This window comes from Balaenoptera acutorostrata, chromosome 10 (assembly GCF_949987535.1).
Source record: "Balaenoptera acutorostrata chromosome 10, mBalAcu1.1, whole genome shotgun sequence".
NCBI classification, from domain to species: Eukaryota; Metazoa; Chordata; class Mammalia; order Artiodactyla; family Balaenopteridae; genus Balaenoptera; species Balaenoptera acutorostrata.
In genome coordinates this window covers 93,067,421-93,091,916 of record NC_080073.1, presented here as the reverse complement: position 1 = coordinate 93,091,916, position 24,496 = coordinate 93,067,421, and the positions used below count along the sequence as shown (strand labels likewise).

At 40.6% G+C, this 24,496-nt stretch overlaps 1 protein-coding gene across 1 annotated transcript in view; it reads left to right on the top strand.

The window, feature by feature from the left end:
- Positions 1-1,023: 1,023 nt before the first annotated feature.
- RNF144B (ring finger protein 144B) overlaps positions 1,024-24,496 on the top strand; it is an 81,192-nt gene continuing 57,719 nt past the window's right edge. The window contains exons 1-2 of the mRNA XM_057555613.1: positions 1,024-1,458; positions 13,758-13,961. Of these exons, the coding sequence (XP_057411596.1) occupies positions 13,794-13,961 (168 nt within the window). The 5' untranslated portion in view covers positions 1,024-1,458; positions 13,758-13,793. The remainder of the gene's footprint in view (positions 1,459-13,757; positions 13,962-24,496) is intronic.

Below are 24,496 nucleotides of genomic sequence, written 5' to 3'. Positions count from 1 at the left end.
CCACTGTATGTTCTCTTACCATCTTATCTCCCTTGTCCTCCTTCCCTTCCTCCGCCACTAGTGGACTGGTCCTCCTGCCCGTCCTACCATCATACACAGAGATACACTGTGTGCTTCGGCACTTGGCTTTGACCTCGAGGTTTTCTTCAACATGGAGAGCCGAGAAGCAGTTTGCTTGTGTCCTTTGGCACTGTGCCTACTGCTGATACTTCACTGGCATGCTCAGATTCCTTCCACAAAGGGCTGCGAGTCCCTTCCTTTTAGGAAGCACGTTCCTGACTGTGGCTGCAAAAGTAGAGTGAGGGTGCAGAGTGAGCACAGAAAGATTCCCAATCGGAAGAGCCACGTTTCTAAATGGGAATGTTCAACAGAGTTGGGGCTGTGATTGTGACCTTTGCGGGGTGTAGGGCGTGAGTAGGTATGTAATGTGTTATAAACATCACACAGACTAAGTGTCTGAGGTTTTGGAGTGAGGAAGGCGCATCCTAGTACCCCACAGTTTCTGAATTACTTTGTTACATTTTCTTTAGCTGGAGTACAACCCATTAGGTTACTGAGCAGTTCCCCACATACTTTGTCGACAAAGCACTTCCAGCAAAATCATTGTTTCATAAAAGTGTGCCTGTATTATATGAGGTAAACTGAGACTGTCCTGATTTGATTTGCCTGCGATCTGATTTTATCATTAGACGCAAAAGGACAAATCAAGTACATGGTGTTTTCGATAAGACGTGCATGGGAAGTGTTTCTACAGAAACAGTTTTCTGGCAAGGTGGGAAGGCAGGTCTGGGTTGTTAGAAGTAGAAGCAAGAGACTTAAAGAGCTGGGAAGGAGGGAGGCAGGCGTCCTGGGAGGACGCGTGCAGAGAAGCGGCAAGTTCTGAGAGCCAGTAGGTGAAGTGCCCCTGTCTGGGCAGAAGGAAGGACACTAGGGGCTGCTGCTGGCCACCCTGCTCGGCATTTCTGCAGCAGCCGTCCAAGAAGGACAAGAGAGAGGTCCTGCTAAGTGGAGCGAGTGCAGGAGGGCGGGACTGCTCGGGCGCACTGGCAGCCGGGTTCAGACAGGGTTAAGACCATCACCTGCAGTTGAAGAGCGACCCAGATGGGAAGTAGGAAGTGCCGCGCCTGAGCTTCCTGTATAAATAAACGCGCGGCTCCCGGGGCCGCTGCTGGCGTGCGGCGCCCCACGCTCTGCAACGTTCTCGGGCATCGCAGCTGTGCCCCGAGGCAGGAGGCGGTTACAGGTACTCCTCCTCCTCCGGCCCAGTAGGTCTGGGAGCCCGAGCCCCGGTGCAGTCCTGCAGAGCGCGAAGCTGTCAGCGGCAGAGCTCGGCGGCGGCAGAGGGAGAGAATGGACCAACTCCTCCTCCCCGGGGTGCGAGCAGCCCCGGCAGGCGGTGAGCGCGAGGGAGTCTGCTGAGAAGCCCGGCGGCCGGGAGGAACGTAGCTCTCCTGCCAGGTGGGTTTAGCGAGCTTTTTAAACGCTGCAGGCATTGCAAGACAGCAGTGGGGTTGGACTAAGAAAAGAAGAAAGGACGGGAGACTAACTGATACCACGGTTTTTAGCTTTATTTTCTGCCTCCAGTGCTTAAAACGTACAGAACTGAATTCGTTCTGAATGCCTGAAACACCTGTTAACCTTAAAAAATAGACACCTTTGTAAAGGTAAAAAGAAACGAGTTTAATTTCTAATAAAACAGTCTCTGCAGAATGTATTGCAAAATTCCAGATTAGATCAAACCTCGCAGTGTCTTCAGCGGAGACCAAACTTGGCATAATCTCAGATGTTTGCCTTCTGCTATTTGGAAATGCACAGCAATACGTTGACATACCTAGATATGGATAAGATGTTTTATTGTCTGTGGGATCTTGGTCGTATATTATGCTGTATATTTTGTCGTGTAACTGCTGATAGAACAGGGTGAAACTCTGATCTTATACTGCTGTTCTCAAGTTTAAGTTAAAATGAAACCGATTCCTGTATCAGCAGACTAAAGGTATCTTTAGCTTACCCCTTCCAGGGTACCTTTTGTTTTTCTTACTAGTTTCAGGGATTCTGCTGTAAGTCTACTCCTGAAGCATATACTTCTCACATTTGGATTTCTCAGAAATGATTTCCCCCTTCTGGAAAAATGTTCTCTGTCTTCACGCTTGCACTACAGCCTCGCTTTCTTATTTCTGTCTGCAGCACATATCTTTTCAAAACATTAGCTGGGGCTCACAATAGGACTAGCAGTGTTCTTCTGAATTGGCATTTCTGGAGGTTTATTTGAACGTTGCCAGGTATGAATTAAAGAACAATGTATCTAACGTTTCTGAAGCAGCCGATTGCGGGTGTCTAGTCCCAGAAGCAAAATAAATGAACTTTGAGATGACTCAGTTTTTAGGGTGTGGGTAAGAGGCAAAAGGAACCCAACCAGTCTTCAATGAGTTGCTGGCTAATTAAAAGTTTCTGGCTGCTGTAGCTTTCACTGAGATGAGCCTCTTGGTCGCCAGTCCCTTTCACGTCTCCTTCCTCTGTCCTCCCTTTTCGACCCTAGTCCTTTTCATGGGTAACAGTCCCTTCAGTATTTCTCAAGCTATCTTGAAGAGGAGAGAGAGGGAGAAAAAGAAAGACATCTATAGCAGATCCACAAAGCCACGTGGAGAGAATTGTATTAGGAAGTCCAAGGCCACATTTTCATAAAACTCCTGCCTTCCCTTTTGCACACCTGTGACTGGGATTTTATTCTTTGTGCTGCACGTAAAGTTAGGAAAGTGGGAAAGAAAATAAATTGGAACTGTCTTGATGAGTAAACAAATTCAAGGTATAGAAAATGTAAAAAGATGTCAAGTAGCCGAATTGAATTGCTTGGCTTTTTATTTAAAACAGAGAGGAAAAAAAACCCTCAACCAACCGCCACCCCCTCCCTGCCCCACCCCCAAACCAATCACCCTAGATAACTTACTCCTTCAGTACTGTGCTGGACGTGAGTTCTGAGTGTGGTCAAACACTGTCCATTTACCCAGAGTTTTACAAATATTTACAGTCATCTATGCCAAATATCTTTGTGCTGAGCCCCAAAGAACATTCTCAGCATTCAAAAGCCCCATTCTCATGAATGGTTTCAGTTCATTGGCAATTTAAAGGCATCCGGGCTTCCAAACTAGGTCAGTTTAAGACGTGTCTTTTTTTAAACATAATAATTAGTTTTTGGGTCTCCCAGATTATGATCCAGGTTTTCAGAGCCAAACCCTACAGCAGAGAGGAAAGTATGCTCTATCAGAAAGAGAAAAGCTCATTTTATTTAAATGGTAAGACCATTTAGCTTTCTGGAAACTATCTTTCTCTTGAATAATACAAATATTTTAATCTGAGAAATTTATATTTAAGTTTTCCTTTTTGAAAAGTTGTTTCAATATTTTAGATGTTTAGGAACATTTTTAAGGACCTCAGAATCATTGCTCTGTACTGTTTCTGCTGGTCCTGGCTTCTGTGTTTCCCCTGGCCTTGACTTATGATATTACTTTCCTGTTGAGTGAGGTTCTTAGTGTTTGAAATCTCTAGTTTGAGGTAGAGGTCAGGAATCCTGTTGAACCCAGATGTTGGTGGAGGAACAAAGTCCAGACAGTTTGGGGACTAAACCTACTTTGTGCAACTGATTATTTCGGAGATGGGAATTGGGCCAAGCTGAGCTTTGGGGAGCAGGTATCTGCAGCCACTGCTCTTGAGTACTTAGACTTTTTTTTAGGGATGCCTGCCTTAATTTATTGAAGTGCCTTAGCTATAACAGATTATCAATATTTTCAGCTTTTGAATTGCTGGAAACGAATCCAGATGAGAATCAGGCCCTGAATATTTCTTCTCCTCCATGTACATTAGAGAAGTTATCTACTGTGGTATTGAGTGATTAGAGGCTGAGGATATAAAGATGTATAAGATGTAGACTCTGTCCTGAAAGAATTTGAATAAGCTTGGAAGTGAAAGTGACTTTGGACTAGAATAGTAATGTTTAATTCATGTTGTTTTACCTGAGAATGAAAAATACTTTGATGTTTGTCCTTTCAATTATGTTTTTGTTTTTTGGGCTTTTTTTTTTTGATAATGTTTCCCTGATGTCACCTGAGTGTTAAGTAATTTAAAGAGGCATAAGAGCATCTAAGTTAATTTATTTAATTATTTTAATTTTAAATTTGTTTTTTCACCTTTAGGCATATGTGGGAGGTCTTGCACTAACATTTTATTTTTATTAACATTGGCATTTGCTATTTACTTGGTGGATGAATAGTCCTAAACCCAGTGTGTTATACCGTAGTAGTTATTAAAAAAAGGAAAACTGTACATTAAAGAGAGTGAAAGTGATCAATGCTTTCGCAACATGAAATGAGAAACTTCTCAAACTTCTCATCTGTGATTGGCTCCCTTCCTTGAATTGAAAACAAAACAATATAAGTGAAATACACTTCTCTTATTCATAGCTGGGGATACTTCTGATCACATGGCTTGTGGTATCTATTAAAGAACATGCTTTGAAAGCTATGTCTCAGTGGTTTCTAATTCTTCTGCAGTTATGAGTTTGAGTCTCAGACCTTAAGTCAACTGGTTCTTTGTCTTTCTTGGGAAGATAGAGCAAGACCATCTCATTTCTCTTTTTTGTTGGACTTGTGGCTGAAGCTATAAACCCACAAATTGTCCTGTGTATGATTATATGAACCTGTCTGTTGACAACCTCCTCAACCAGTTTACGCTTTATATAATTTTTTTTTTTTTTTTCCCCTACTTTATTTATTTTTATTTATTTATTTTTGGCTGTGTTGGGTCTTCGGTTCGTGCGAGGGCTTTCTCCAGTTGCGGCAAGCGGGGGCCACTCTTCATTGCGGTGCGGGGACCGCTCTTCATCGCGGTGCGCGGGCCTTTCACTATCGCGGCCCCTCCCGTTGCGGGGCACAGGCTCCAGACGCGCAGGCTCAGCAGCTGTGGCTCACGGGCCCAGCCGCTCCGCGGCATGTGGGATCTTCCCGGACCAGGGCTCGAACCCGTGTCCCCTGCATTAGCAGGCAGATTCTCAACCACTGCGCCACCAAGGAAGCCCCAGTTTACGCTTTATAAGTGGGGACTATGTTTAATCACCTTTACATCCATAGCACCTAACGTATGGAATTCAATTCTTTGGGGGTGGGGGTTGACCTTATTTTCTGCGTTTTGCATTTTTCTGTATTTGATTCCTTGAGAAACTCATTTGGCAAAGATGTACAAAAATACACACCCTGCACCTTGCTTAGTGTGGGATGGAGGAGTTCTTTTCCCAAACTGGTTTTAAATTTGTGTCTATAAAATGTCTGTATACAACTTTTAACTTTCACAGGAGAGGGTAATATTTACACATACTTTTATTCATTTGGAGAAAACATTTTGGTTTAGATATTCGTTCTTTAGCCACTGTAGTTTCTTGGTAGTGTCATGACCCAGGAAATCAGCCTGTCTCTTGCTCTATGGGGCTTTCTGAAATAACACTTCTCCTTGATCTGTTAATTACATCATTGTCTGACCTGCCTGTAAGTGGCGTTCCTTCCTGCCTCTGAGCTTTGTTGTTATGCCAGGCAGGGGGAAGGCAATTATTCAGCAGGGCTGTATGAATAATTGTGGGAGGCAAGGGACCCACTGATTAAATAAGAGGTGGGCAGGGCACAGTGGTGGTGTTGAGGAGGGACCTACAATGATGAATGTAAAATTACAATGCCCAAAATATCATTGAGCTGTTATTCTCATATTCACTCCTACCTTCTTTGATAAGTTTTTATTGTTAGGAAAGCTGGGAATGGTTTTCCGCCTCCTGGGCCTTAACTCACAGTGGTAATGAGAATACAGAAAGAAGGCAAGAAAAAAGAAATGAGCTTTTTAGAAGAAGGATAGGCGTTTTGTAAATGTTAAAACTTGACATCCCAGATGCCCTGTACTCTGTAAGGTTTAGAGTTAGCTTATCACAATATCATGTACTTTGTTGGTCATGATCTCATATATCTTTCCATATATTTCTCCTATGTACTTCGTAGGAAAAAATATAAAAATTAGATCTGATTGTTCTCATCTTAAAAAAATGGTAACTGAGGTGATGGAAGTGTTAACTAACCTTATTATGGTAATCATTTCACAAAATATATCTATATCAAATCATTACATTGTATACATTAAACTTACACAATTTTTTGTATTAATTATATCAATAAAGCTAGAAAAAATAGATCTTATTAAAATAATGGGCTTTATTCATTACATAATTTCAAATAGCAAAGAGACTGCCTAGAAAACAGTTTTTGGTAATGTTTAAGATTCCCCTCCTAAGGGAGTGTCTGTCCTTTTCACCCACAAAAAAATTAGTAGCGATATATTTGCATATCAGTTCCATTTTTAGAAGAAACCGGGTCTCCAAGTTACAGAGATATAATCTTATTGACATCCTGGAACCTGTTGAGATGAAGATGTTAAAACTAAAAGAATTTTAGACTGAATATTTTTTCATCTCTTGATTTCCCCTGAATGAAGCTGTGAAACAGTGGGGAAGAAAACCGAAGTTCCCTTTCCTATCACAGTGATAAGCAGTGTTTTGCAGCAATGCTACCACCTCACAAAGCCTGAGTAGGTGAATATTTACCTCCATTATTGCTAAGAATTAAGCATTTCTTGGGTTTGTTTTTACAGTCAGCCCTTCATATTGGTGGGTCCTGCATCGTGGTTGGTGAAACCTGTGGACGCAGAAGCCGCGGGTGTGGAGGGCCAACTGTATTAGGCCATTTTATAAAAGGAATTTGAGCATCTGAGGATTTCGGTATCTGCCAGGGGTCCTGAAACCAATCCCCCATGGATATTTAGGGACGACTGTACTAGAAAATAGTTTCTAATATATTTTATTGTTTTCAAATAATGATGAAGTATCTTATGCGTGATGCCATGCATCTACTCATTCTTTTACAAAGCAATTAAATAGACATAAAATATACTTGAGTCATTCCATGTCTGTGATTGCTAGTGAGGCTGCCTGTGTTTCCATTTGTTTTTGTTCTCTCAAGGCATGGATTAGAACTATTTTTCTGATATTACTGGTTGTGCACTGGTTCATCTTGTCCCTGAATGGCCAGATGAATAGCCAGAGAGTGGGTCAAAGATGTAATAAGGGAGTAGAACCACAACACTGGCCAGTATGGAGGTCTGCATAAGCCCTTGCCTCACTTACCACCAATGTCCATAGCCCTTGGTACTCTACCAGCCAGCTGGTCTACCTTCCATTCCAAACTGTATTAGGGTAGAACTTCAGCAAGTGGCTAATGGCTGATGATGGTCAGCACTTTATTAGGTTCAGTCGGTACCATTTGAGTCACTAATAGCTTTTGTCAAGAACATGAACCAGCAGTGAAATAAATCATTGCATTGGGTAGAAATGCCAAGGTCAACAAAATATTAATTTTTGGATTGTGTTGAGCTGGTTGCCTGACATGTCAGTCTTAGTTGATATTGGGAGGGCTTTCCTAGCAAGGCAGAGATGGGACCTTTGGATTACTGTTTCTTTCTGCTCTGCTAGAGTATCTCTGCTCTGCTTCCTGAGAATCTCTCTCCATTATACAGGCAGCACTTCAGCCCTTCCTTCCCCACCACCTACCCTTCCTGAAACGCTTCCCTTTGTTAGCTCCCTGTCACTGTGAAGCATTCATACCTTTTATGAATACTTTGCAGGGATGACTCAGTGTCTTGCATGGGCATGTAAACATTTTGAGAACATTCATGTGTCTCCTCTTCTGTTTTGTCCCTTGTTCTTGAGTAACTCTTAGACTTTCATATCATGGCCTGGAATTAAGACCCCTCACCACAGATCAACTGGATTTTTACATAAATTAATATTTCTATTACATAAGTAACATCCAGCTGTTTCATTGTATTAACTTTCTTTTTCTCTTAGTCCCTTTAATTGTGCTTTACCAATTTATCTAAATCTTAAAGTTTTTACAGATGGTGTAAAAATTCCTAAATAACTAGACAAGTATCCTAGTAAAACATTATCCTCTCCAATCACATTATCTTTGTGCAGTGGAATAACAGCTATGATTTTGGGTAGTGAAACGGATATAAACTACATTAGTTAAAAATACTTTGAATGTTGGCTCTCTCACCCACTGCGTTTTTGGAGCAGATTGTTTTTTCAGGCCACCAGCAGAATATGAAAATTCCTTATACATCCTGAGCTTTCCAGCACCGTTTCTGAAGTATTCCTTTCTTTGGCAATTCTAATGAAAACACAAGAGGGAAAAAGTGTCCTGTTCTTTCCTATCAGAAGGTGGTTGCTTCTCATATAATGAATACTTTGTAGGGTAAGAGACACTCAGAGGGTAGGCAAAACTGCTGATTCCCCTTTCCTGGTAATTTAGTGTAAGATCAGATGTTTTAGAGTGGCTTTCCTTCCTTGCATGCCCCAGCCAATCTGTCCTCTTATGTGGTTACTTATAGTTAAGCAAGTGAGACTTCTATAATCTGGGTGAAGCCTGCCATCACCACTCCACCCTCAACCCTGCCACCAACTTTAGAACATTTGAACTTGAGGTCAGCTTGTCACGTTTTTCTTCTTTCCAACATGGCTCTTACATTCTCTACCGAAATTCTTTTCTCATTGGGTTCTTGACATCCAAAAAGAGGCTCAGTCGCACTTGTAATAACTGTAAAAGTAATTATAATTGTTACCATTTTAAATCAAGCAGGAGGATGGAATATTCAAGTCACTTTCTTATTTTAGGTAAAATGTGAAGTATGAGGCAAAACAAGTTGAGCAAGCCAGTAAGAATGAGTTACTGGCTTTCTGGAAGGAAGACTTTTCTGGAAACCTGGAGGGGAGTGTGTGTATTGTCAGTGTACCTACGAGGATGTTGGTTCCGTGAGCAGGTCAGGAGGAACTGCGAGTGTGTGGTTGGTCTTCTGGCCACCCCTCTGTGCTTCATGCCATTTAGTTTAGTAGTTTGGGCGGGGGGATAGTTCTGCCAGTGGTGGTTTCATGTTGTAGAGAGGAGTGAAATTTTTTTTTTTAATTTATTATTTATTTATTTATGGCTGTGTTGGGTCTCTGTTGCTGCACGCGAGCTTTCTCTAGTTGCGGCGAGCGGGGGCTGCTCTTCGTTGTGGTGTGCGGGCTTCTCATTGCGGTGGCTTCTCTTGTTGCAGAGCACAGGCTCTAGGCACGCGGGCTTTAGTAGTTGTGGCTTGTGGGCTCTAGAGTGCGGGCTCAGTAGTTGTAGCTCATGGGCTTAGTTGCCCCGTGGCATGTGGGATCTTCCTGCACCAGGGCTTGAACCCATGTCCCCTGCATTGGCAGGCGGATTCTTAACCACTGCACCACCAGGGAAGCCCGAGACCAGTGAATCTTAATAAGACATAAATGAAGAAACACTAGGACACCTTGGAGCCATTCACAAACATCTCAAGTGTGGGGGAGATTCATTTAGAGGACTTCGGGATTCCCCTGACTATTGCTTGAAGAGCTCAATTTCTAATGAATCAATGGTGAACAGATTTCTTGTTTGATACTCTTTTTCTATGAAGTGCTACTGTGTGTCATTTATTTCTAAAACATTCATTACTGATTTTGCCCAGAGTGAAAACCAAAGGGCTGGTTTTCGAACTGTGCGTGGTGAAGCCTTCAGCTTCCATGATGGTGCCTGGGAGGCTGCTGAAGGAAAGGTCAAGGGTACCTGGACAGGGTCTCCCAGTGTTGTTTCAACTGGCGCTAGTCTACCTTATCTCTTTTATCCAGTGGCAGGGTGCTTAAGATTTTGTTTTTATACAATTCCACTGCTTTAAAAATATTCAAAAGCCATCACTTTGGGGAACTTGGGTTCTGGTAGACAGAAAGATAAATCACTTCTTTTTGAAGAATTATTTTGGATTGTTCACCTCTCAAAGAGATGAAATATGTGACTTCTTTCCTCTGTCTCAGTCACAAGTTCTGCCTTGATTGGAATGCTTGGAATTTTTTTTTAAACAAAATTGGTCTCTGCTTTGTAAAAAGTTTTTATGTTATAAGAATATATTTATATATATAATATATATAGTTTACATTTATATGTATAAATTTTAAGCCACTTTATTGAGGTATGATTGACAGACCAAGAAGTGTACATATTTAATGTATAGAATTTGACGAGTTGAGAAGTAAGTATACACCTATGGAATAGCATGGTGCCTGTGGTTAACAATACTGTATTGTATACTTAAAAATTTGCCAAGGGTAGATCTTTTTTTTTTTTTTTTTTTTTATTTATTTTAGTTATTTTTGGCTGTGTTGGGTCTTCGTTGTGCGCGGGCTTTCACTAGTTGGCGTCAAGTGGGGGCTGCTCTTTGTCCCGGTGTGCAGGCTTCTCACTAAGGTGGCTTCTCTTGTTGCGGAGCATGGGCTCTAGGCCTGCGGGCTTCAGTAGTTGCGGCTTGTGGGCTCTAGAGCGCAGGCTCAGTAGTTGTGGCGCACGGGCCCTTAGTTGCTCCGAGGCATGTGGGATCTTCCTGGACCAGGGTTCGAACCCGTGTCCCCTGCATTGGCAGGTGGATTCTTAACCGCTGCACCACTGGGGAAGTCCCGCCAAGGGTAGATCTTATGTTAAGTGCTCTTAATCACGCACACACAAAACAATGATAAATAAAGGGGGCAGGAGGAAACTTTTGGAGGTGATAGATATTTTTATATTTTTACAACTTTGATTTCATAGCCTATAGGCATGTAACTCACAAACTGAGTAAAACCTTATGTATATGGCAAGGGACAAGATTACGTTTCAGATGGCCTTGATTCACACAACTTCTCGCCCTGCCTTCAAAAGAAGACTATTTCAAAGAGATAACCTTTTAAGTATCCCATTATGTCTTTGTTTTTCAAGTACATCGGCCTGTTAAATGTCCCCTTCTAAAAAATAGATTGAGACTGTGAGAAAAAAATGACTTCCTTGAAGAACACCTTGCTCTCTTGCCTAGGCTGGGACAACAGGATTTATCTATTCTCGACAGCTTCCTCCAAATGGGCTGTTAGTGTAATTGACATTTGTGGTGTGGGATGTTTCTGGCCTCTGTCATTTCCCATCTTCCCTACACAGGAAGCATTTACTGGCTACATTTCTTCTTGTGTGACTCGGGATTTCTCTTTTTGAGGGGGAAAATAACTCAGAATATATTGTATGAGCAGTGTTGGGAAAATAGAGATGAAAAGACAGGTGAAAAGACGTTTTCGATAAGGTGATGTGTGTTATCAACGGGGGAGTCTTGGAGAAGAAAACAGGCGATAGTTGTGTTAAGTATAAACTGGGAACAGGGGAGAAGTAAAATCATTCACTTTTACCCCTAATTGACCCTAAAGGGATTTTTTTTTCTTTAAACTTTAAAATCCTGGATTTGATGTGCAGGTTGATTTGAATTTAATTTGCTCTTGGATGATAGATCATCAATAGTTAATTGAATAAGAACACTGTATCTTGAACCATATGGTCTTTTCCTGAGAAATATCTATCATATTGGAAGCCAGTCATTGGTTAGCTTCCTATTTAATTTATTTTTGATCAAGTCTTTTACTACTACTTAAGGAGTAGGTGATAAACCGTAAACACTTCAGGTCACTGGAGTTAGAAACTGTTGACTCTTTCTGATGTGACACTAAGAAAGTTAGTGCAGTTAGATCTCATAGATTTTTTTCTTTCTAATCTAATCTGTTTTTTTCTCCCGTGTTTTAGTACTTTTGTACTAATATATGGAGACTTAAGTCACTGTGGGGCTGTATAACCAATTCTGAATATGTAAAATAATTTCTTTTGCCCAAAAATTGGGAGGAAGAGAGTCTGGTTCTTCTGGGGGGAGAGGATACAATTATTTCTATGGCCAAATTTATTAGAATTGGCCATACTCTGTTAAAATAGTAAGAACTTAAGGATTTTGCTTTTATTTAATCAGAACATGAAATTTCTTGATGTGATATAAACTATGGATATGTAGGGAAATTATTTTCACAATTATCTTACCTCTTTTAAAGATATTCTGAATAAAAACAATCTAGTGGAAGGGCTTCGGTTATAATTTTTATTTTTCGGTGTAGAAATATCCTTTCCTATAGTCATGCTATGTGTAGAGACAAATTTTATTCTTCAGTGATCTTATGATAACCGTAGTCATGGAATTCACCTCTCTCTCTTTCTCTCTTTCCCTCCCTCTTCCTATATCTCTCTCTCCCTGCTATATCCCTCCACATAGTATCCATTTGTGAGGCAGTTCTTGTGTAATGGACCAGGCACTGGACTTGGCCTCAGAAGATGGAGGTTTGAGTTTAGCTGTGCCATGTATAAGCTCTGAGAACTTTGGCAGATTACTTAACTTCTCAGGACCTCAATTCATCTATAAAATGAAGGAAATAATCATTGTGGTTACAAAACATTAAATGAAATAATGCATGTGAAGGAACACAATTAAAACTGACACCTTATTGAAATTTTTTTAAATTAATTAATTTATTTTTAATTGTGTTGGGTCTTCGTTGCTGTGTGCAGGCTTTCTCTAGTTGTGGCGAGCGGGGGCTACTCTTCATTGCAGTGTGCGGGCTTCTCATTGAGGTGGCTTCTCTTGTTGTGGAGCACAGACACTAGGCGTGCGGTCTTCAGTAGCTGTGGCGTGTGGGCTCAGTAGCTGTGGCACACGGGTCAGTAGTTGTGGCTTGTGGGCTCCAGAGCACAGACTCAGTAGTAGTGGCACACGGGCTTAGTTGCTCTGCGGCACGTGGGATCTTCCCAGACCAGGGCTCAAACCCGTGTCCCCTGCATTGGCAGGTGGATTCTTAATCACTGAGCCACGAGAGAAGCCCTGAAATTTTTTTTATTGGAGTAAAATATACATAACAAAATTTATCATTTCAACCATTTTAACTGTAATTCAGTGGTATTAAGTACATTCACAATGTTGTCCAACCATCACACTATCCATTTCTAGAACTTTTTCATCGTGCCAGAAACTGTATTTATTAAGTGATAACTCTCCATTTGCCCTTCCTCCAGCTCTTGGTAATCACCTTTCTACTTTCTGTCTTTGTGAATTTGACTGTTCTACGTACCTCATATAAATGGAATCATACAATATTTGCCCTTTTGTGTCTGGCTTATTTCACTTAGCATAATGTCTTCAAGGTTCATCCGTGTTGTAGCATGTGTCAGAATTTCATTCCTTCTTAAAGCTGAATAGTATTCCATTGTACATTTATATCACATTTTGTTTATCCATTCATCCGTTGATGGACATTTGGATTGTTCCCACCTTTTGACTGTTGTGAATGATGCTACTATGAACATTGGTATGCAAGTATCTGTTTGAGTCCCTGCTTTGAATTCTTTTGGGTGTACACCCAGAAGTGAAATTTCTGGATCATATGGTAATTCTATGTTTAACTTTTTGAGTGACATTCTCTTTTTAAGTATTTTTTGAATCTGTTGAATTGGTCATAGCAATGCGATTCCTAAATGGTGTGTTTGTTCATAGTAGTCTTTTAATTTCCATAGTTGACTTGATATGAGTCAGGACAATGAGGTCACCTTACATTTCAGGACTCTAGGAATAGGTTGCCAAGGTGATAAGCTCTCTAATCCATGGTTCCAGAAATGCATTTGCTGTACACTTAGATCATTGAGGGTGAGGATTTGCCCTGCTGGTGCCCAGATGTGTTGGTTAAACAATAGCTGTATCAATGGATATAATATTTTCTGCTTTGGGCCTTTCTGTAGGGATTGAGGAGACTGAAGAACGCTGAAGACAGGCTGATGGGCTCAGTTGGTAGGCTCCACTATCTCACCATGACCGCTGCCGAAAATCCCACACCTGGAGACCTAGCTCTGGCCCCCCTCGTCACTTGCAAACTCTGCCTGTGTGAACAGTCTCTGGACAAGATGACCACGCTCCAGGAATGCCGGTGCATCTTTTGCACAGCTGTAAGTTTACCCTGATGCTTTCATCATGAGAAAATACAAAGGGAAGAATTGTAAAAATACAGGATATACTTCTGTGACTTACCGAGACGCCAAAGTTTGCTACAATATGATTCTGCTTGGGAGAGCAATTCCACATTTGGATATGATTCCAAATACTATCTTGAATAGTAAACCCGATATTTACTGGGGTTTAGGCAAAGTGTAATACGTATATGAAGTTTAATTATTGGTTGAATAAGCAGCATCTTTCTGTTCTTAAAGCTCTAGCTAAGGAACAAAATAGACATTTTAAACATGCCTTAGTTAACTACCATCTGTAAGAAGTTCATCAAGTGTTTTGAATGATGGAGAAATCAGGTAGCAATTTGTTGAATTTTCCTTCATGTACTTGCTCATCTCCTACAAAGCACATGGTATAAAACTGTTTTACTTTGTCGAATTTCCTTTTTAAATTTTTTTTCCTATTTTCACAATATGCCGAATGCTGCTTATTCCTCATAACAAATATAACCCTATAGATCTTCAGATGTGGGCTTGTCTCTTTTAGTTTGGCACTTGGTATCAAGGCCTGTGACCTTGATTGCATGTATCCCTGAACGTTGGTTGGTTAAAGAATAAAGATAGGAAATGGACTCATGGATTCATGGGGACTCCTAGAAGCGTGAACCAGGTGGTCTTGTTCAAATTTTCATTTATTAAAGCATTTTTTGAGCTCCTACTCTGTGCTAGGCACTTGATGTTGGGAATATAAAGATAAGTAAAATACTCCCCACAGAAAAGATGGACACATTGCAGGAACTATACAAGAGTTTGGTGAAATCAGGATGGCTAGACCTAACATACCACAGGAGTGCCTCACCCACTTTAGGAGTGGGAGGGGCATTCCTGGTGGCAGTGCTCTCTGACCTGAGGCCTTAAACAAGAGATTGTAAACTGATGCCTGTGGGCCACATCGGGCCTCAACACATTTTTGTTTGCATCCCCAGTTGAGAAATTTCAAATAACAAATTGGTAAATTTTTCATGAAAAAATGAAAAAGTAGTAAGATATAGCTACTCTGGGCCTGTATTCATAGGCCCAGAAATAAATGATCTTTCCTCTATTTATGGTACCTACCTCTCTCCTGTGTGTTTGAATTAGCTACACTTTTAAATTAAGGATGGATTAAGAGTCAGCTAGGAAGAGTGCTGGGCATTTCAGCATGGTAGAGGGGAGGGCCTTATGCCTAAATTACAGTAGTCACTGTTTATCTTTGCTTTGGTAGGCCTTGTATGGGCAGACTGTTAATATTTATTATACAATAAGTATAATAATCACCAGCCAAATGTGGGTTTAATACCCCTGACTTGTGAAGGAAATTGACCAGTTTAGATACAGTGATCAGTGCTTAAATCAACGGGAGTAAGGAGAAAGAAATCATTTAGGAAATACTGGAATAATTTATAAAAAGACATTTTACTAAGCATACTTTTTTAAAAAAAACAGTTAAGGTGAAATAAATTTTACTCCATCTCTTTTTTTCTTAGTTAATTTAACTAACATGACACATTTTCTAGCTAGTTTATATCAATTTTCTTAAATTCTTTTGGATTGAGGATTAGGGTAGAGAGAAGGGTGGGAATAATTTTTAGGTAAAAAGGAAAGTGACTAAAATCCTTTCCTTATGTTTTCAACTGTAGGATCCAAAGATGGCAAAGAATAGTGTCATTTATCCCTTTATTCAGCAGATATCTAGTGAACAGCATTTGTTTGTCCCAGGAATTGTTCTAGGCACTGCGATTTATCAGTTAAAGAAACAAAACCCAGCATAGATCCTTGCTCTTAGGAACTTATATGCTATCAAAGGAGTTACATAATAAATAATTAGCATACTAAATAGGTAAGTTACATACTAGTGGGTAATAGGGGCTTAGAAAAAAAGCAGAGCAGGAGGTTAGGAGTGTGGGGACCAGGATGTTACACTGATAGTTGGGTGGACAGAAGGAGGCTTCAGTAAGTGATGTTTATGCTGGTTCTTCCTCATCTTGTCAGCGTGTGTTACTTGGCAGGAAGTGAGGAAATGGCCTTGTCATCACGGGGCAGCTTCAGTTTCCTTTGGTCTTACTTTGTTTCTGAGTGCTGTGCTTCAAAACTGTTTTCTTTGACTTTCTCACATCGCTTTTGGACCTTTGCTAATCCTTGAAACAAATGAGTCAGAAGCAACATTTGGTTAAAGCCAGAGTGGAAATTTTTGTCTGAGGGTTAATGATGTTTCAAAGCAGGATATGGAATTCACTTTTTGCAATGAGATCTCAAAGAGCAGAATTCAAATTTGTGCATCAACGTTGGATAAAGAATACACAAGCATGCAAAGTCTGTGTTTCATAGTCACAGATTGCTGCCACTGCCATATTACTGTTTCCATAGATCTTAGTTTCCAGTTAAAGACAGCACAACTGCTTCTTAGTTCTCCTTCAACAGTGTGGGGGTAGGAGTTAATACAATTAGATTATTCTTTTTTTTTTTTTAATTTCCTCTTTTTTTTTTAACATCTTTATTGGGGTATAATTGCTTTACAATGGTGTGTTAGTTTCTGCTTTATAACAAAGTAACTCAGTTATACATATACATATGTTCCCATATCTCTTCCCTCTTGCATCTCCCTCCCTCCCACCCTCCCTATCTCACCCCTCTAGGTGGTCACAAAGCACAGAGCTGATCTCCCTGTGCTATGTGGTTGCTTCCCACTAGCTATCTATTTGACATTTGGTAGTGTATATATGTCCATGCCACTCTCTCACTTTGTCACAGCTTACCCTTCCCCCTCCCCATATCCTCAAGTCCATTCTCTAGTAGGTCTGCAATTAGATTATTCTGTCATTTAGATTCATACTTCCTCATTGTTGGGGAGTACTCAAAAGCAGAAAGACAAATGGCTTGGTATTTTTGGTATCCCTCCAACTTGGGAACTTTTCATTGCTGTAAACATTAACCTTCCCTGGCTTCCCAATACCCCATTTTCTATGATCTGCCAAAATAGTAAGCTGTATGTGTTTGATTACATTAGTGTCTATAAATTTGCAGTTGATACCAGACTCACCTGAAATACTATTCTAACGTTTCTGTTAGAGCTCTTATTTCTTCTTTTTTTTTTTTTTAAAGGAATTCCTTTATTTTTTAAATTTATTTTTATTCATTTTTATTTTCTTTTGGCTGTGTTGGGTCTTCGTTTCTGTGCGAGGGCTTTCTCTAGTTGCGCGGTAAGTGGGGGCTACTCTCCATCGCAGTGTGCAGGCCTCTCACTATTGCGGCCTGTCTTGTTGCGGAGCACAGGCTCCAGATGCGCAGGCTCAGTAGCTGTGGCACACGGGCTTAGTTGCTCCGCGGCATGTGGGATCTTCCCAGACCAGGGCTCGAACCCATGTCCCCTGCATTGGCAGGCAGATTCTCAACCACTGCACCACCAGGGAAGGCCCTTATTTCTTCTTTTTAAAAACCAGTTTAAAAATGTATCTGAGGGTTACTGATGTTAAAAACCAGTTAAAAATACCAGTTAAAAATGTGTCTGATCCCACCAGATTTTGATTTGCATTCGAATTAAAGATATTAAATGTGTTTTGTGTTTTCAAGGCTGAAAAGAAACCTGTGACATTTTTTAATAGGCTATATACTACTAATTCCCAATTTTAAGTATGATTGGATGACATCTTCCAATTATTGGCTGGGAAAGCCTTCTTGTGCATGCCATATATTTAAAATGGTTTTGCTAAGATAGCTCCCTCTTTCCCCTCCCATGAGGAGAATGTCCAAATGTAATGGTTCTCCTGCTAGAGATGGTGCTATACTTGTATATTTTCATCAGTTCAATAAAGCTCTTTATACATTCTGTCCTTGTCCTGTTTTCCCTAAGAAACAGTGTGATCAGTGTGCTTGGAGAGTACAGGATGGACAGTGTCTGACTGGACCACTGGCTGTTGGCCAGCTCAGACCTGGCACTTAAGCAGGTGTTCCCTAACCCAAGGGTGTTCCATGACCCTCCAGCTCTGTTTCCAAGTCAAATTAGCTTGGAAACGTGTATGTTTTCTAGTCCTCTCTTGGAGGCATGTAAAGCATAATTGCATTTTAGAGACTCTGTGAAATCTTGTGGTTAGAAAGAAAGCAAAGGGACCCTGTTGACCTTCTCCTGATGAAGCATTTCCGTTTGACCAATGCCACCTTTTTTCTTGAGTGGAATACCTATTAATTTCCCCACAACCAGTGCATGGAAGAATGCCGCTTTGACTTACCCCATGGATGTAATTCTTGATTTAAATGACATCCAGAGAAAGGAAGGGGACAGATGCTGCTTCAAATAATCCATCGATGTATCTAGTTTCTTGTTAAAAGAAGCTTTACCGGGCTTCCCTGGTGGCGCAGTGGTTGAGAATCTGCCTGCCAATGCAGGGTACACGGGTTCGAGCCCTGGTTTGGCAAGATCCCACATGCCGCGGAGCAACTGGGCCCGTGAGCCACAATTACTGAGCCTGCGCGTCTGGAGCCTGTGCTCCGCAACAAGAGAGGCCGCGATAGTGAGAGGCCTGCGCACTGCGATGAAGAGTGGCCCCCGCTTGCCGCGCAACTAGAGAAAGCCCTCGCACAGAAACGAAGACCCAACACAGCCATAAATAATAATAAAAAAAAAAAAAAGAAGAAGAAGCTTTACCATGTTCTATTTGAGAAGATGGTTTCTGTTAGACTGTTTGCTCAGATTTAACATAGAGAAGAAAGTATAGTATGAAGCAAAGGAAGCTAAATATACGGACAAAAATGGGTGGAGCTCTCACTAGCATGACTTAAGTCATGAATCATTAGGTGCATCATTAGGTATCAAAGAAGTTGATATTGTGGGGTTACAGAGAGAGGTGTTGTAAAATTACTTGTTGTACTTGAAAGTTAAATATCTCAGGGACATTAGTCTACTAATTAATAATATGGAAAAAGTCTCTCTCTCTCTCCCCACCCTCCTCCATGGATTTAAATAATGCAAATATGAAAATTCAAATTCCCCCTTTCTAGCTTTTGCAACACACTCTTTAAGATAATACCACACAATTATAATTCAAGGGAAAGAAAAAAAATTCACAAAAATCCATTATCAAAGGAGGGAAAATTTGTGGGTTTCTCCCTTGTGAGCGATATTTGCCTCTCTGATTTATTTTGGAAGCTATTTCTGTCAGCCACGAATTAAAGAATAATGAAAACACAGTTGTTGCTTGTTTTCATAACCTAGATAATTTCACCTAAAAAGAGTTAGTATGTTGGCATGGCCTATTTACCATTCAGATTAAAGACAGGATGTGCTGAGCAAAAAGAAAATAAAGTCCAGCCATATTCTTGCCTTTTTTCCATTACGTTTTGTTGGCTCTAAGTAGTTAGAGCTCCTTTTACTATTCATTTCTCTGAGCCAAATGGATTTTCCAGTGTTTGAAAAAGTGAGAGGAAATATAAAGCTTTTTAGACCAAGCCCTTCTTTTCCTTGGGGCCTGTTGGGTGACCTTTAAGCAAGGCCCACATATAGCCTGGGAGACATTTACAGTGTGGGAAGATTTTCAGTGTGTGTGCGTGCATACGTCGTGTATGTTTCTGAGTACATCCAAACATACATGCGCACCCACACGGATTGGTAACTTTCAAATGAAGCAAAGAACCTGCAGTGGTTCTTTCCTGGATTCTAACTGATATCTACATAAGGAGGAAGGAATGTCATTTTTCTATTCCCACCTCCATTCTTCCCTTCCAGTGTCGCACTCATAGTGGTTAAAAGTGCAGATGCAGAGCTAGGAAGACCCAGGCTCGTTTTCAGGCTTTGCTGTTTACTGGTGTATAACTTTAGGCAAGTTCTTTGGCTTCTGTGAAACTTAGTTTCTCACCTGTAGGATGAAGGGGGGTTAGTGGATAGTAGTATCTATCTTAGAGTGTTGTAGGAAGCATCAAATGAGAATCCCCGTACAGCAACTAGCACAGTCCCAAACCCCTAGTAAGTTAACATTATTATTCCCTCTTTCCTAAGTTCTGTCAGTATGCTGGGCTGTTCTGTTTTTCAAAAATGTTTTAGAGGAAGGAAGTCCTATAAAGACGTGACTTGCTTCCTCATTAGCCTTTTATAAAAATGTGGTTATACAATCCAAAAATGGGCAGAAGACCTACATAGACATTTCTCCAAAGAAGATATACAGATTGCCAACAAACACATGAAAGGATGCTCAACATCACTAATCATTAGAGAAATGCACATCAAAACTACAGTGAGGTATCACCTCACACCGGTCAGAATGGCCATCATCAAAAAATCTACAAACAATACATGCTGGAGAGGGTGTGGAGAAAAGGGAACCCTCTTGCACTGCTGGTGGGAATGTAAATTGATACAGCCACTATGGAGAACAGTATAGAGGTTCCTTAAAAAACTAAAAATAGAACTACCGTACGACCCAGCAATCCCACTACTGGGCATATACCCTGAGAAAACCATAATTCAAAAAGAGTCATGGACCACAATGTTCATTGCAGCTCTATTTACAATAGCCAGGACATGGAAGCAACCTAAGTGTCCATCGACGGATGAATGGATAAAGAAGATGTGGCACATATATACAGTGGAATATTACTCAGCCATAAAAAGAAATGAAACTGAGTTATTTGTAGTGAGGTGGAAAGACTTAGAGACTGTCATACAGAGCGAAGTAAGTCAGAAAGAGAAAAACAAATACCGTATGCTAACACATATTTATGGAATCTAAAAAAAAAAAAATGGTTCTGAAGAACCTAGGGGCAGGACGGGAATAAATATGCAGACGTAGAGAATGGAATTGACATGGGGAGGGGGAAGGGTAAGCTGGGACAAAGTGAGAGAGTGGCATGGACATATACACTACCAAATGTAAAATAGATAGCTAGTGGGAAGCAGCCGCATAGCACAGGGAGATCAGCTTGGTGCTTTGTGACCACCTAGAGGGGTGGGATAGGGAGGGTGGGACAGAGACACAAGAGGGAGGAGATATGGGGATATATGTATACATATCGCTGATTCACTTTGTAATACAGCAGAAACTAACACAACATTGTAAAGCGATTATACTCCAATAAAGATGTTAAAAAAAAAAAAAAGGTGGTTATATAGGTGATTTCAACTCACTAGTATTCTGAGACACCCACAGATTAGCAGTTAGGGTTGAGAAAGAGAAATTTCTCTGTTGGATTTGTCCAAAGAGTGGCTAATGGCTGCGTGTTTCAACTGAAGACCTAGCAGTAGGACTTACAGGAAAAACCAAAAACCAACACAACTTGGAAAGTCAATAGATGAGCACATTTCTGGTGGATGTAAAAGATTCAGATGGAAGTGTCTCAAGCTAACGTTTAAGAACTGCTGACCCCCAATAAGAATATAGTAATATAATTACTTACTGGCTTGATATGTTTAATCTAGTATCATTTTAAGTATCTTTTACTGAGAACTCTGTTGAACTGCAGGAAATAATGAGGCATCTTACTCCAGCAATGTTATGGAAAATTTTTCCGTCCCCTCTTCTGGTCATGTGACCTGCCAGCCTTTCCTGAAGTTTTAAAATCTCCAGCTCCCTGGATTCCCATGTCTTCTAGTAGTACTAAATAGACAGAAGTAAATTCTGCCAGTTCAGAGCCCTCTCTTGCTCTGTTGGTTTCTGGTACTAAAATATACTGGCTTGCAAGGTTGGTTTTATGCTTTCCCTTAACTTTATCTTGGATGATCAATGGTGAGTTGGTAAATTTATCTTTGTCTTTGTTTATTTGTAAATGACCTCAATATTCTTGCTGCTTATGCTTGATTGGAGTTTTAATGATAAAACTATGATGACTTGTATATTTGGCAGTCAAGCCACTGGTTTAAAAACACAAATTTTGATACTCTCTTTTTCCACTGACAACTGAGTGGCTGCAGGTCAGATAGCATCTGAGAAATAAGAGCAAACTGTAGTAGCGTGGGAAATGGATTAGAGATGACTTAAGGAGGAGCTGGCTTCCTGGACCTATGATCTCATCCATTGCCTAATGCTTACCACTTACTTATTCAAGGAAAGTGGTAAAATGTGGCCAAAGGAAAGAGCAGCAGAGAGAACCATGCTCTTAAGGCCCTAATGATGGTGTCATGGCATCATAGTCCTAGAATTGGAAGGGACCTTAGATCTAATGCCCCTGCCTTCCTAGTGAAAGAAGTTCCTTTCCTGGATGCCAGAATGGCTTGACATTTAAGAGAATAGATTTCAAATCTGGTTGTCTGGGCTTCATTTATTCAGCAAAGATTTATTGTGCCATGCACAGTTCTGATGGTGAAGATACAGTCATAAATAATCAGATCAAGGTCTGGTTTTCAAATCGGTCACAGGTTAGTGCAAGACACAGACACTAACAAGTAAATACAGAAGTCAGATGATGATATGAGCTCTGAAGAAAAACAAAGCAGGCGGAAGGGGATAGGGAAAGCTAAAGGAGAGCGGGTTTCTATTTTGCTTTAGATGGTCAGGGAAGTCTCACTGACAAGGTGTTATAGTTAGCCCTCTGTATCTGCGGATGCAGAACTGAGGAATGTGGAAGGCCGACTGTACTATGCTGTATTATATAAGGGACTCGAGCATCAGTGGATTTTGTTATCTGGCGGGGGTGCTGGAACCAACCAACCCACCCACCCCATGGATACAGAGGGTTGACTGTATTTAAGCAGAGACCTGAAGAACATGGGGGACAAGCTGTATAGATGCCTGGGAGAAGAGAGTTTTAGGTAGAGGGAAGCAAAGGTCCTAAGCTGGAAGTGTGCTTGATATGTTCAGATACAGCAAGGAGGCCAGTGTGCGTGTGCATGCATGTGTATGTGCGTGTGTGTGTGTGTGTGTGTGTGTGTGTGTGTGTGTGTGTGTGTAGGGAGATCAGACATGAGGTCAGAGAGATAGTGGTGTTTGTGGGTAGGACCTTGCAGGCTATGGTAAGAATTTCGACATTAGGTTGATGTGAGAACAGAAACCTTTGGAGGGTTTTAACCCACAGTGTAACATGATGTAATTTTTTTTTCCCCTTTTTATTTTATTTTTTTATGGTTTTGTTTTGGATCTAATGTTGTTTTAAATGGATCACTGTATTAATAAGTATTCTCCAGAGAAACAGAACCAATAAAAATATGTATGTATGTGTGTATACACATGCTCTTACATATATGTATATATAGGCATATGTATGTATGAGTATATATGTAAGAGCATATATATACATACATATATATACACACATACATATCTTTTATTGGTTCTGTTTATTATTAGGATTCTGTTTTCTCTTAGATTTATTATAAGGAATCGGCTCATGCAGTTATGGCGGTGAAGTCTCGTGACCCGCTGTCTGTAAGCTAGAGACTCATCAGAACCAGCGGTGCGGTTCCACTCTGAGTCTGAAGGCCTGAGAATGAGGAGAGCCAGTGACGTAAGTTCCAGTCTGAGGGCAGGAGAAGACCAATGTTCCAGCTCATACAGTCAACCAGAGAGAGTGAATTCTCCCTTCCTCCACCTTTTTGTTCTATTCAGGCCCTCAACTGATTAGATGAGGCCCATACATGGTGGGTTGGGGGGCAGGTGGATCTGCTCTACTCAGTCTATCAACTTGGATGCTAATCTCATCTGGAAACACCCTCACAGACACACCTAGAAATAATGTTTAACAAAATACCCAGGTATCCCATGGCCTAGTCAAGTTAACACATAAAATTAACCATCACAATCACCCTGCCAGCTGTGTAGAGGATGTACTACAGGGGCAGGGGTGAAAGCATGGAGACTAGTTAGAAGGTAAATATGATAATCCAGGCCAGAAATGATAGTGGCTTGGACCAGCAGGTGGTAGCCATTTATGTCTTTGGATAGTCTGAGTCTTCATTTTCTTTTATATAATTTAGGGATAATAATAAATCATTCTTTAAGGTTAGAGAGAAGCTCTAGATAAAGCATGTAGTACAGTGCCTGGAATACAGCTAGCATGTGTAGCTCTACTGGTTTTGGTGTGATCATCTAGATTTTGCTTGAAAACATCCAGGATTGGGACATAACATAACACTAGCTATTCAGTTATTGGAAATTCTAATTCTAAATTATCTTTTTCTTCTGCATTGATTTGAAACCTGTTTCTATATAAATTCTGCTTATTAGTATGAGTTCTATTCTCTAGAATAAAATTGGTTGAAATCAAATTTTTATTCTACTCACTAGCCCTATATTATTTGAATGAAGGTTATCTTTCTGTTAGAGGGCAAGGACAAGGTTACTCATTAAAAATTCACCCACAGGGCTCTGTCCAATGTGGGAATGTTAATAAATTTGTTCCCCCTTCCCCTGGTTCGGTTGACACAATTCTTTTGGAACAAGCTTCATTTGCACAACATTCTTGACTTTGATCATTGGTTGAACAAGTACTTCAGGCTTTTCTACTTTCTTTTAGAAAAGCATATGGTATCAGGGTAGCAGGGTGGTTCTAGAAAATGGACCAAGATTTAATTTCTT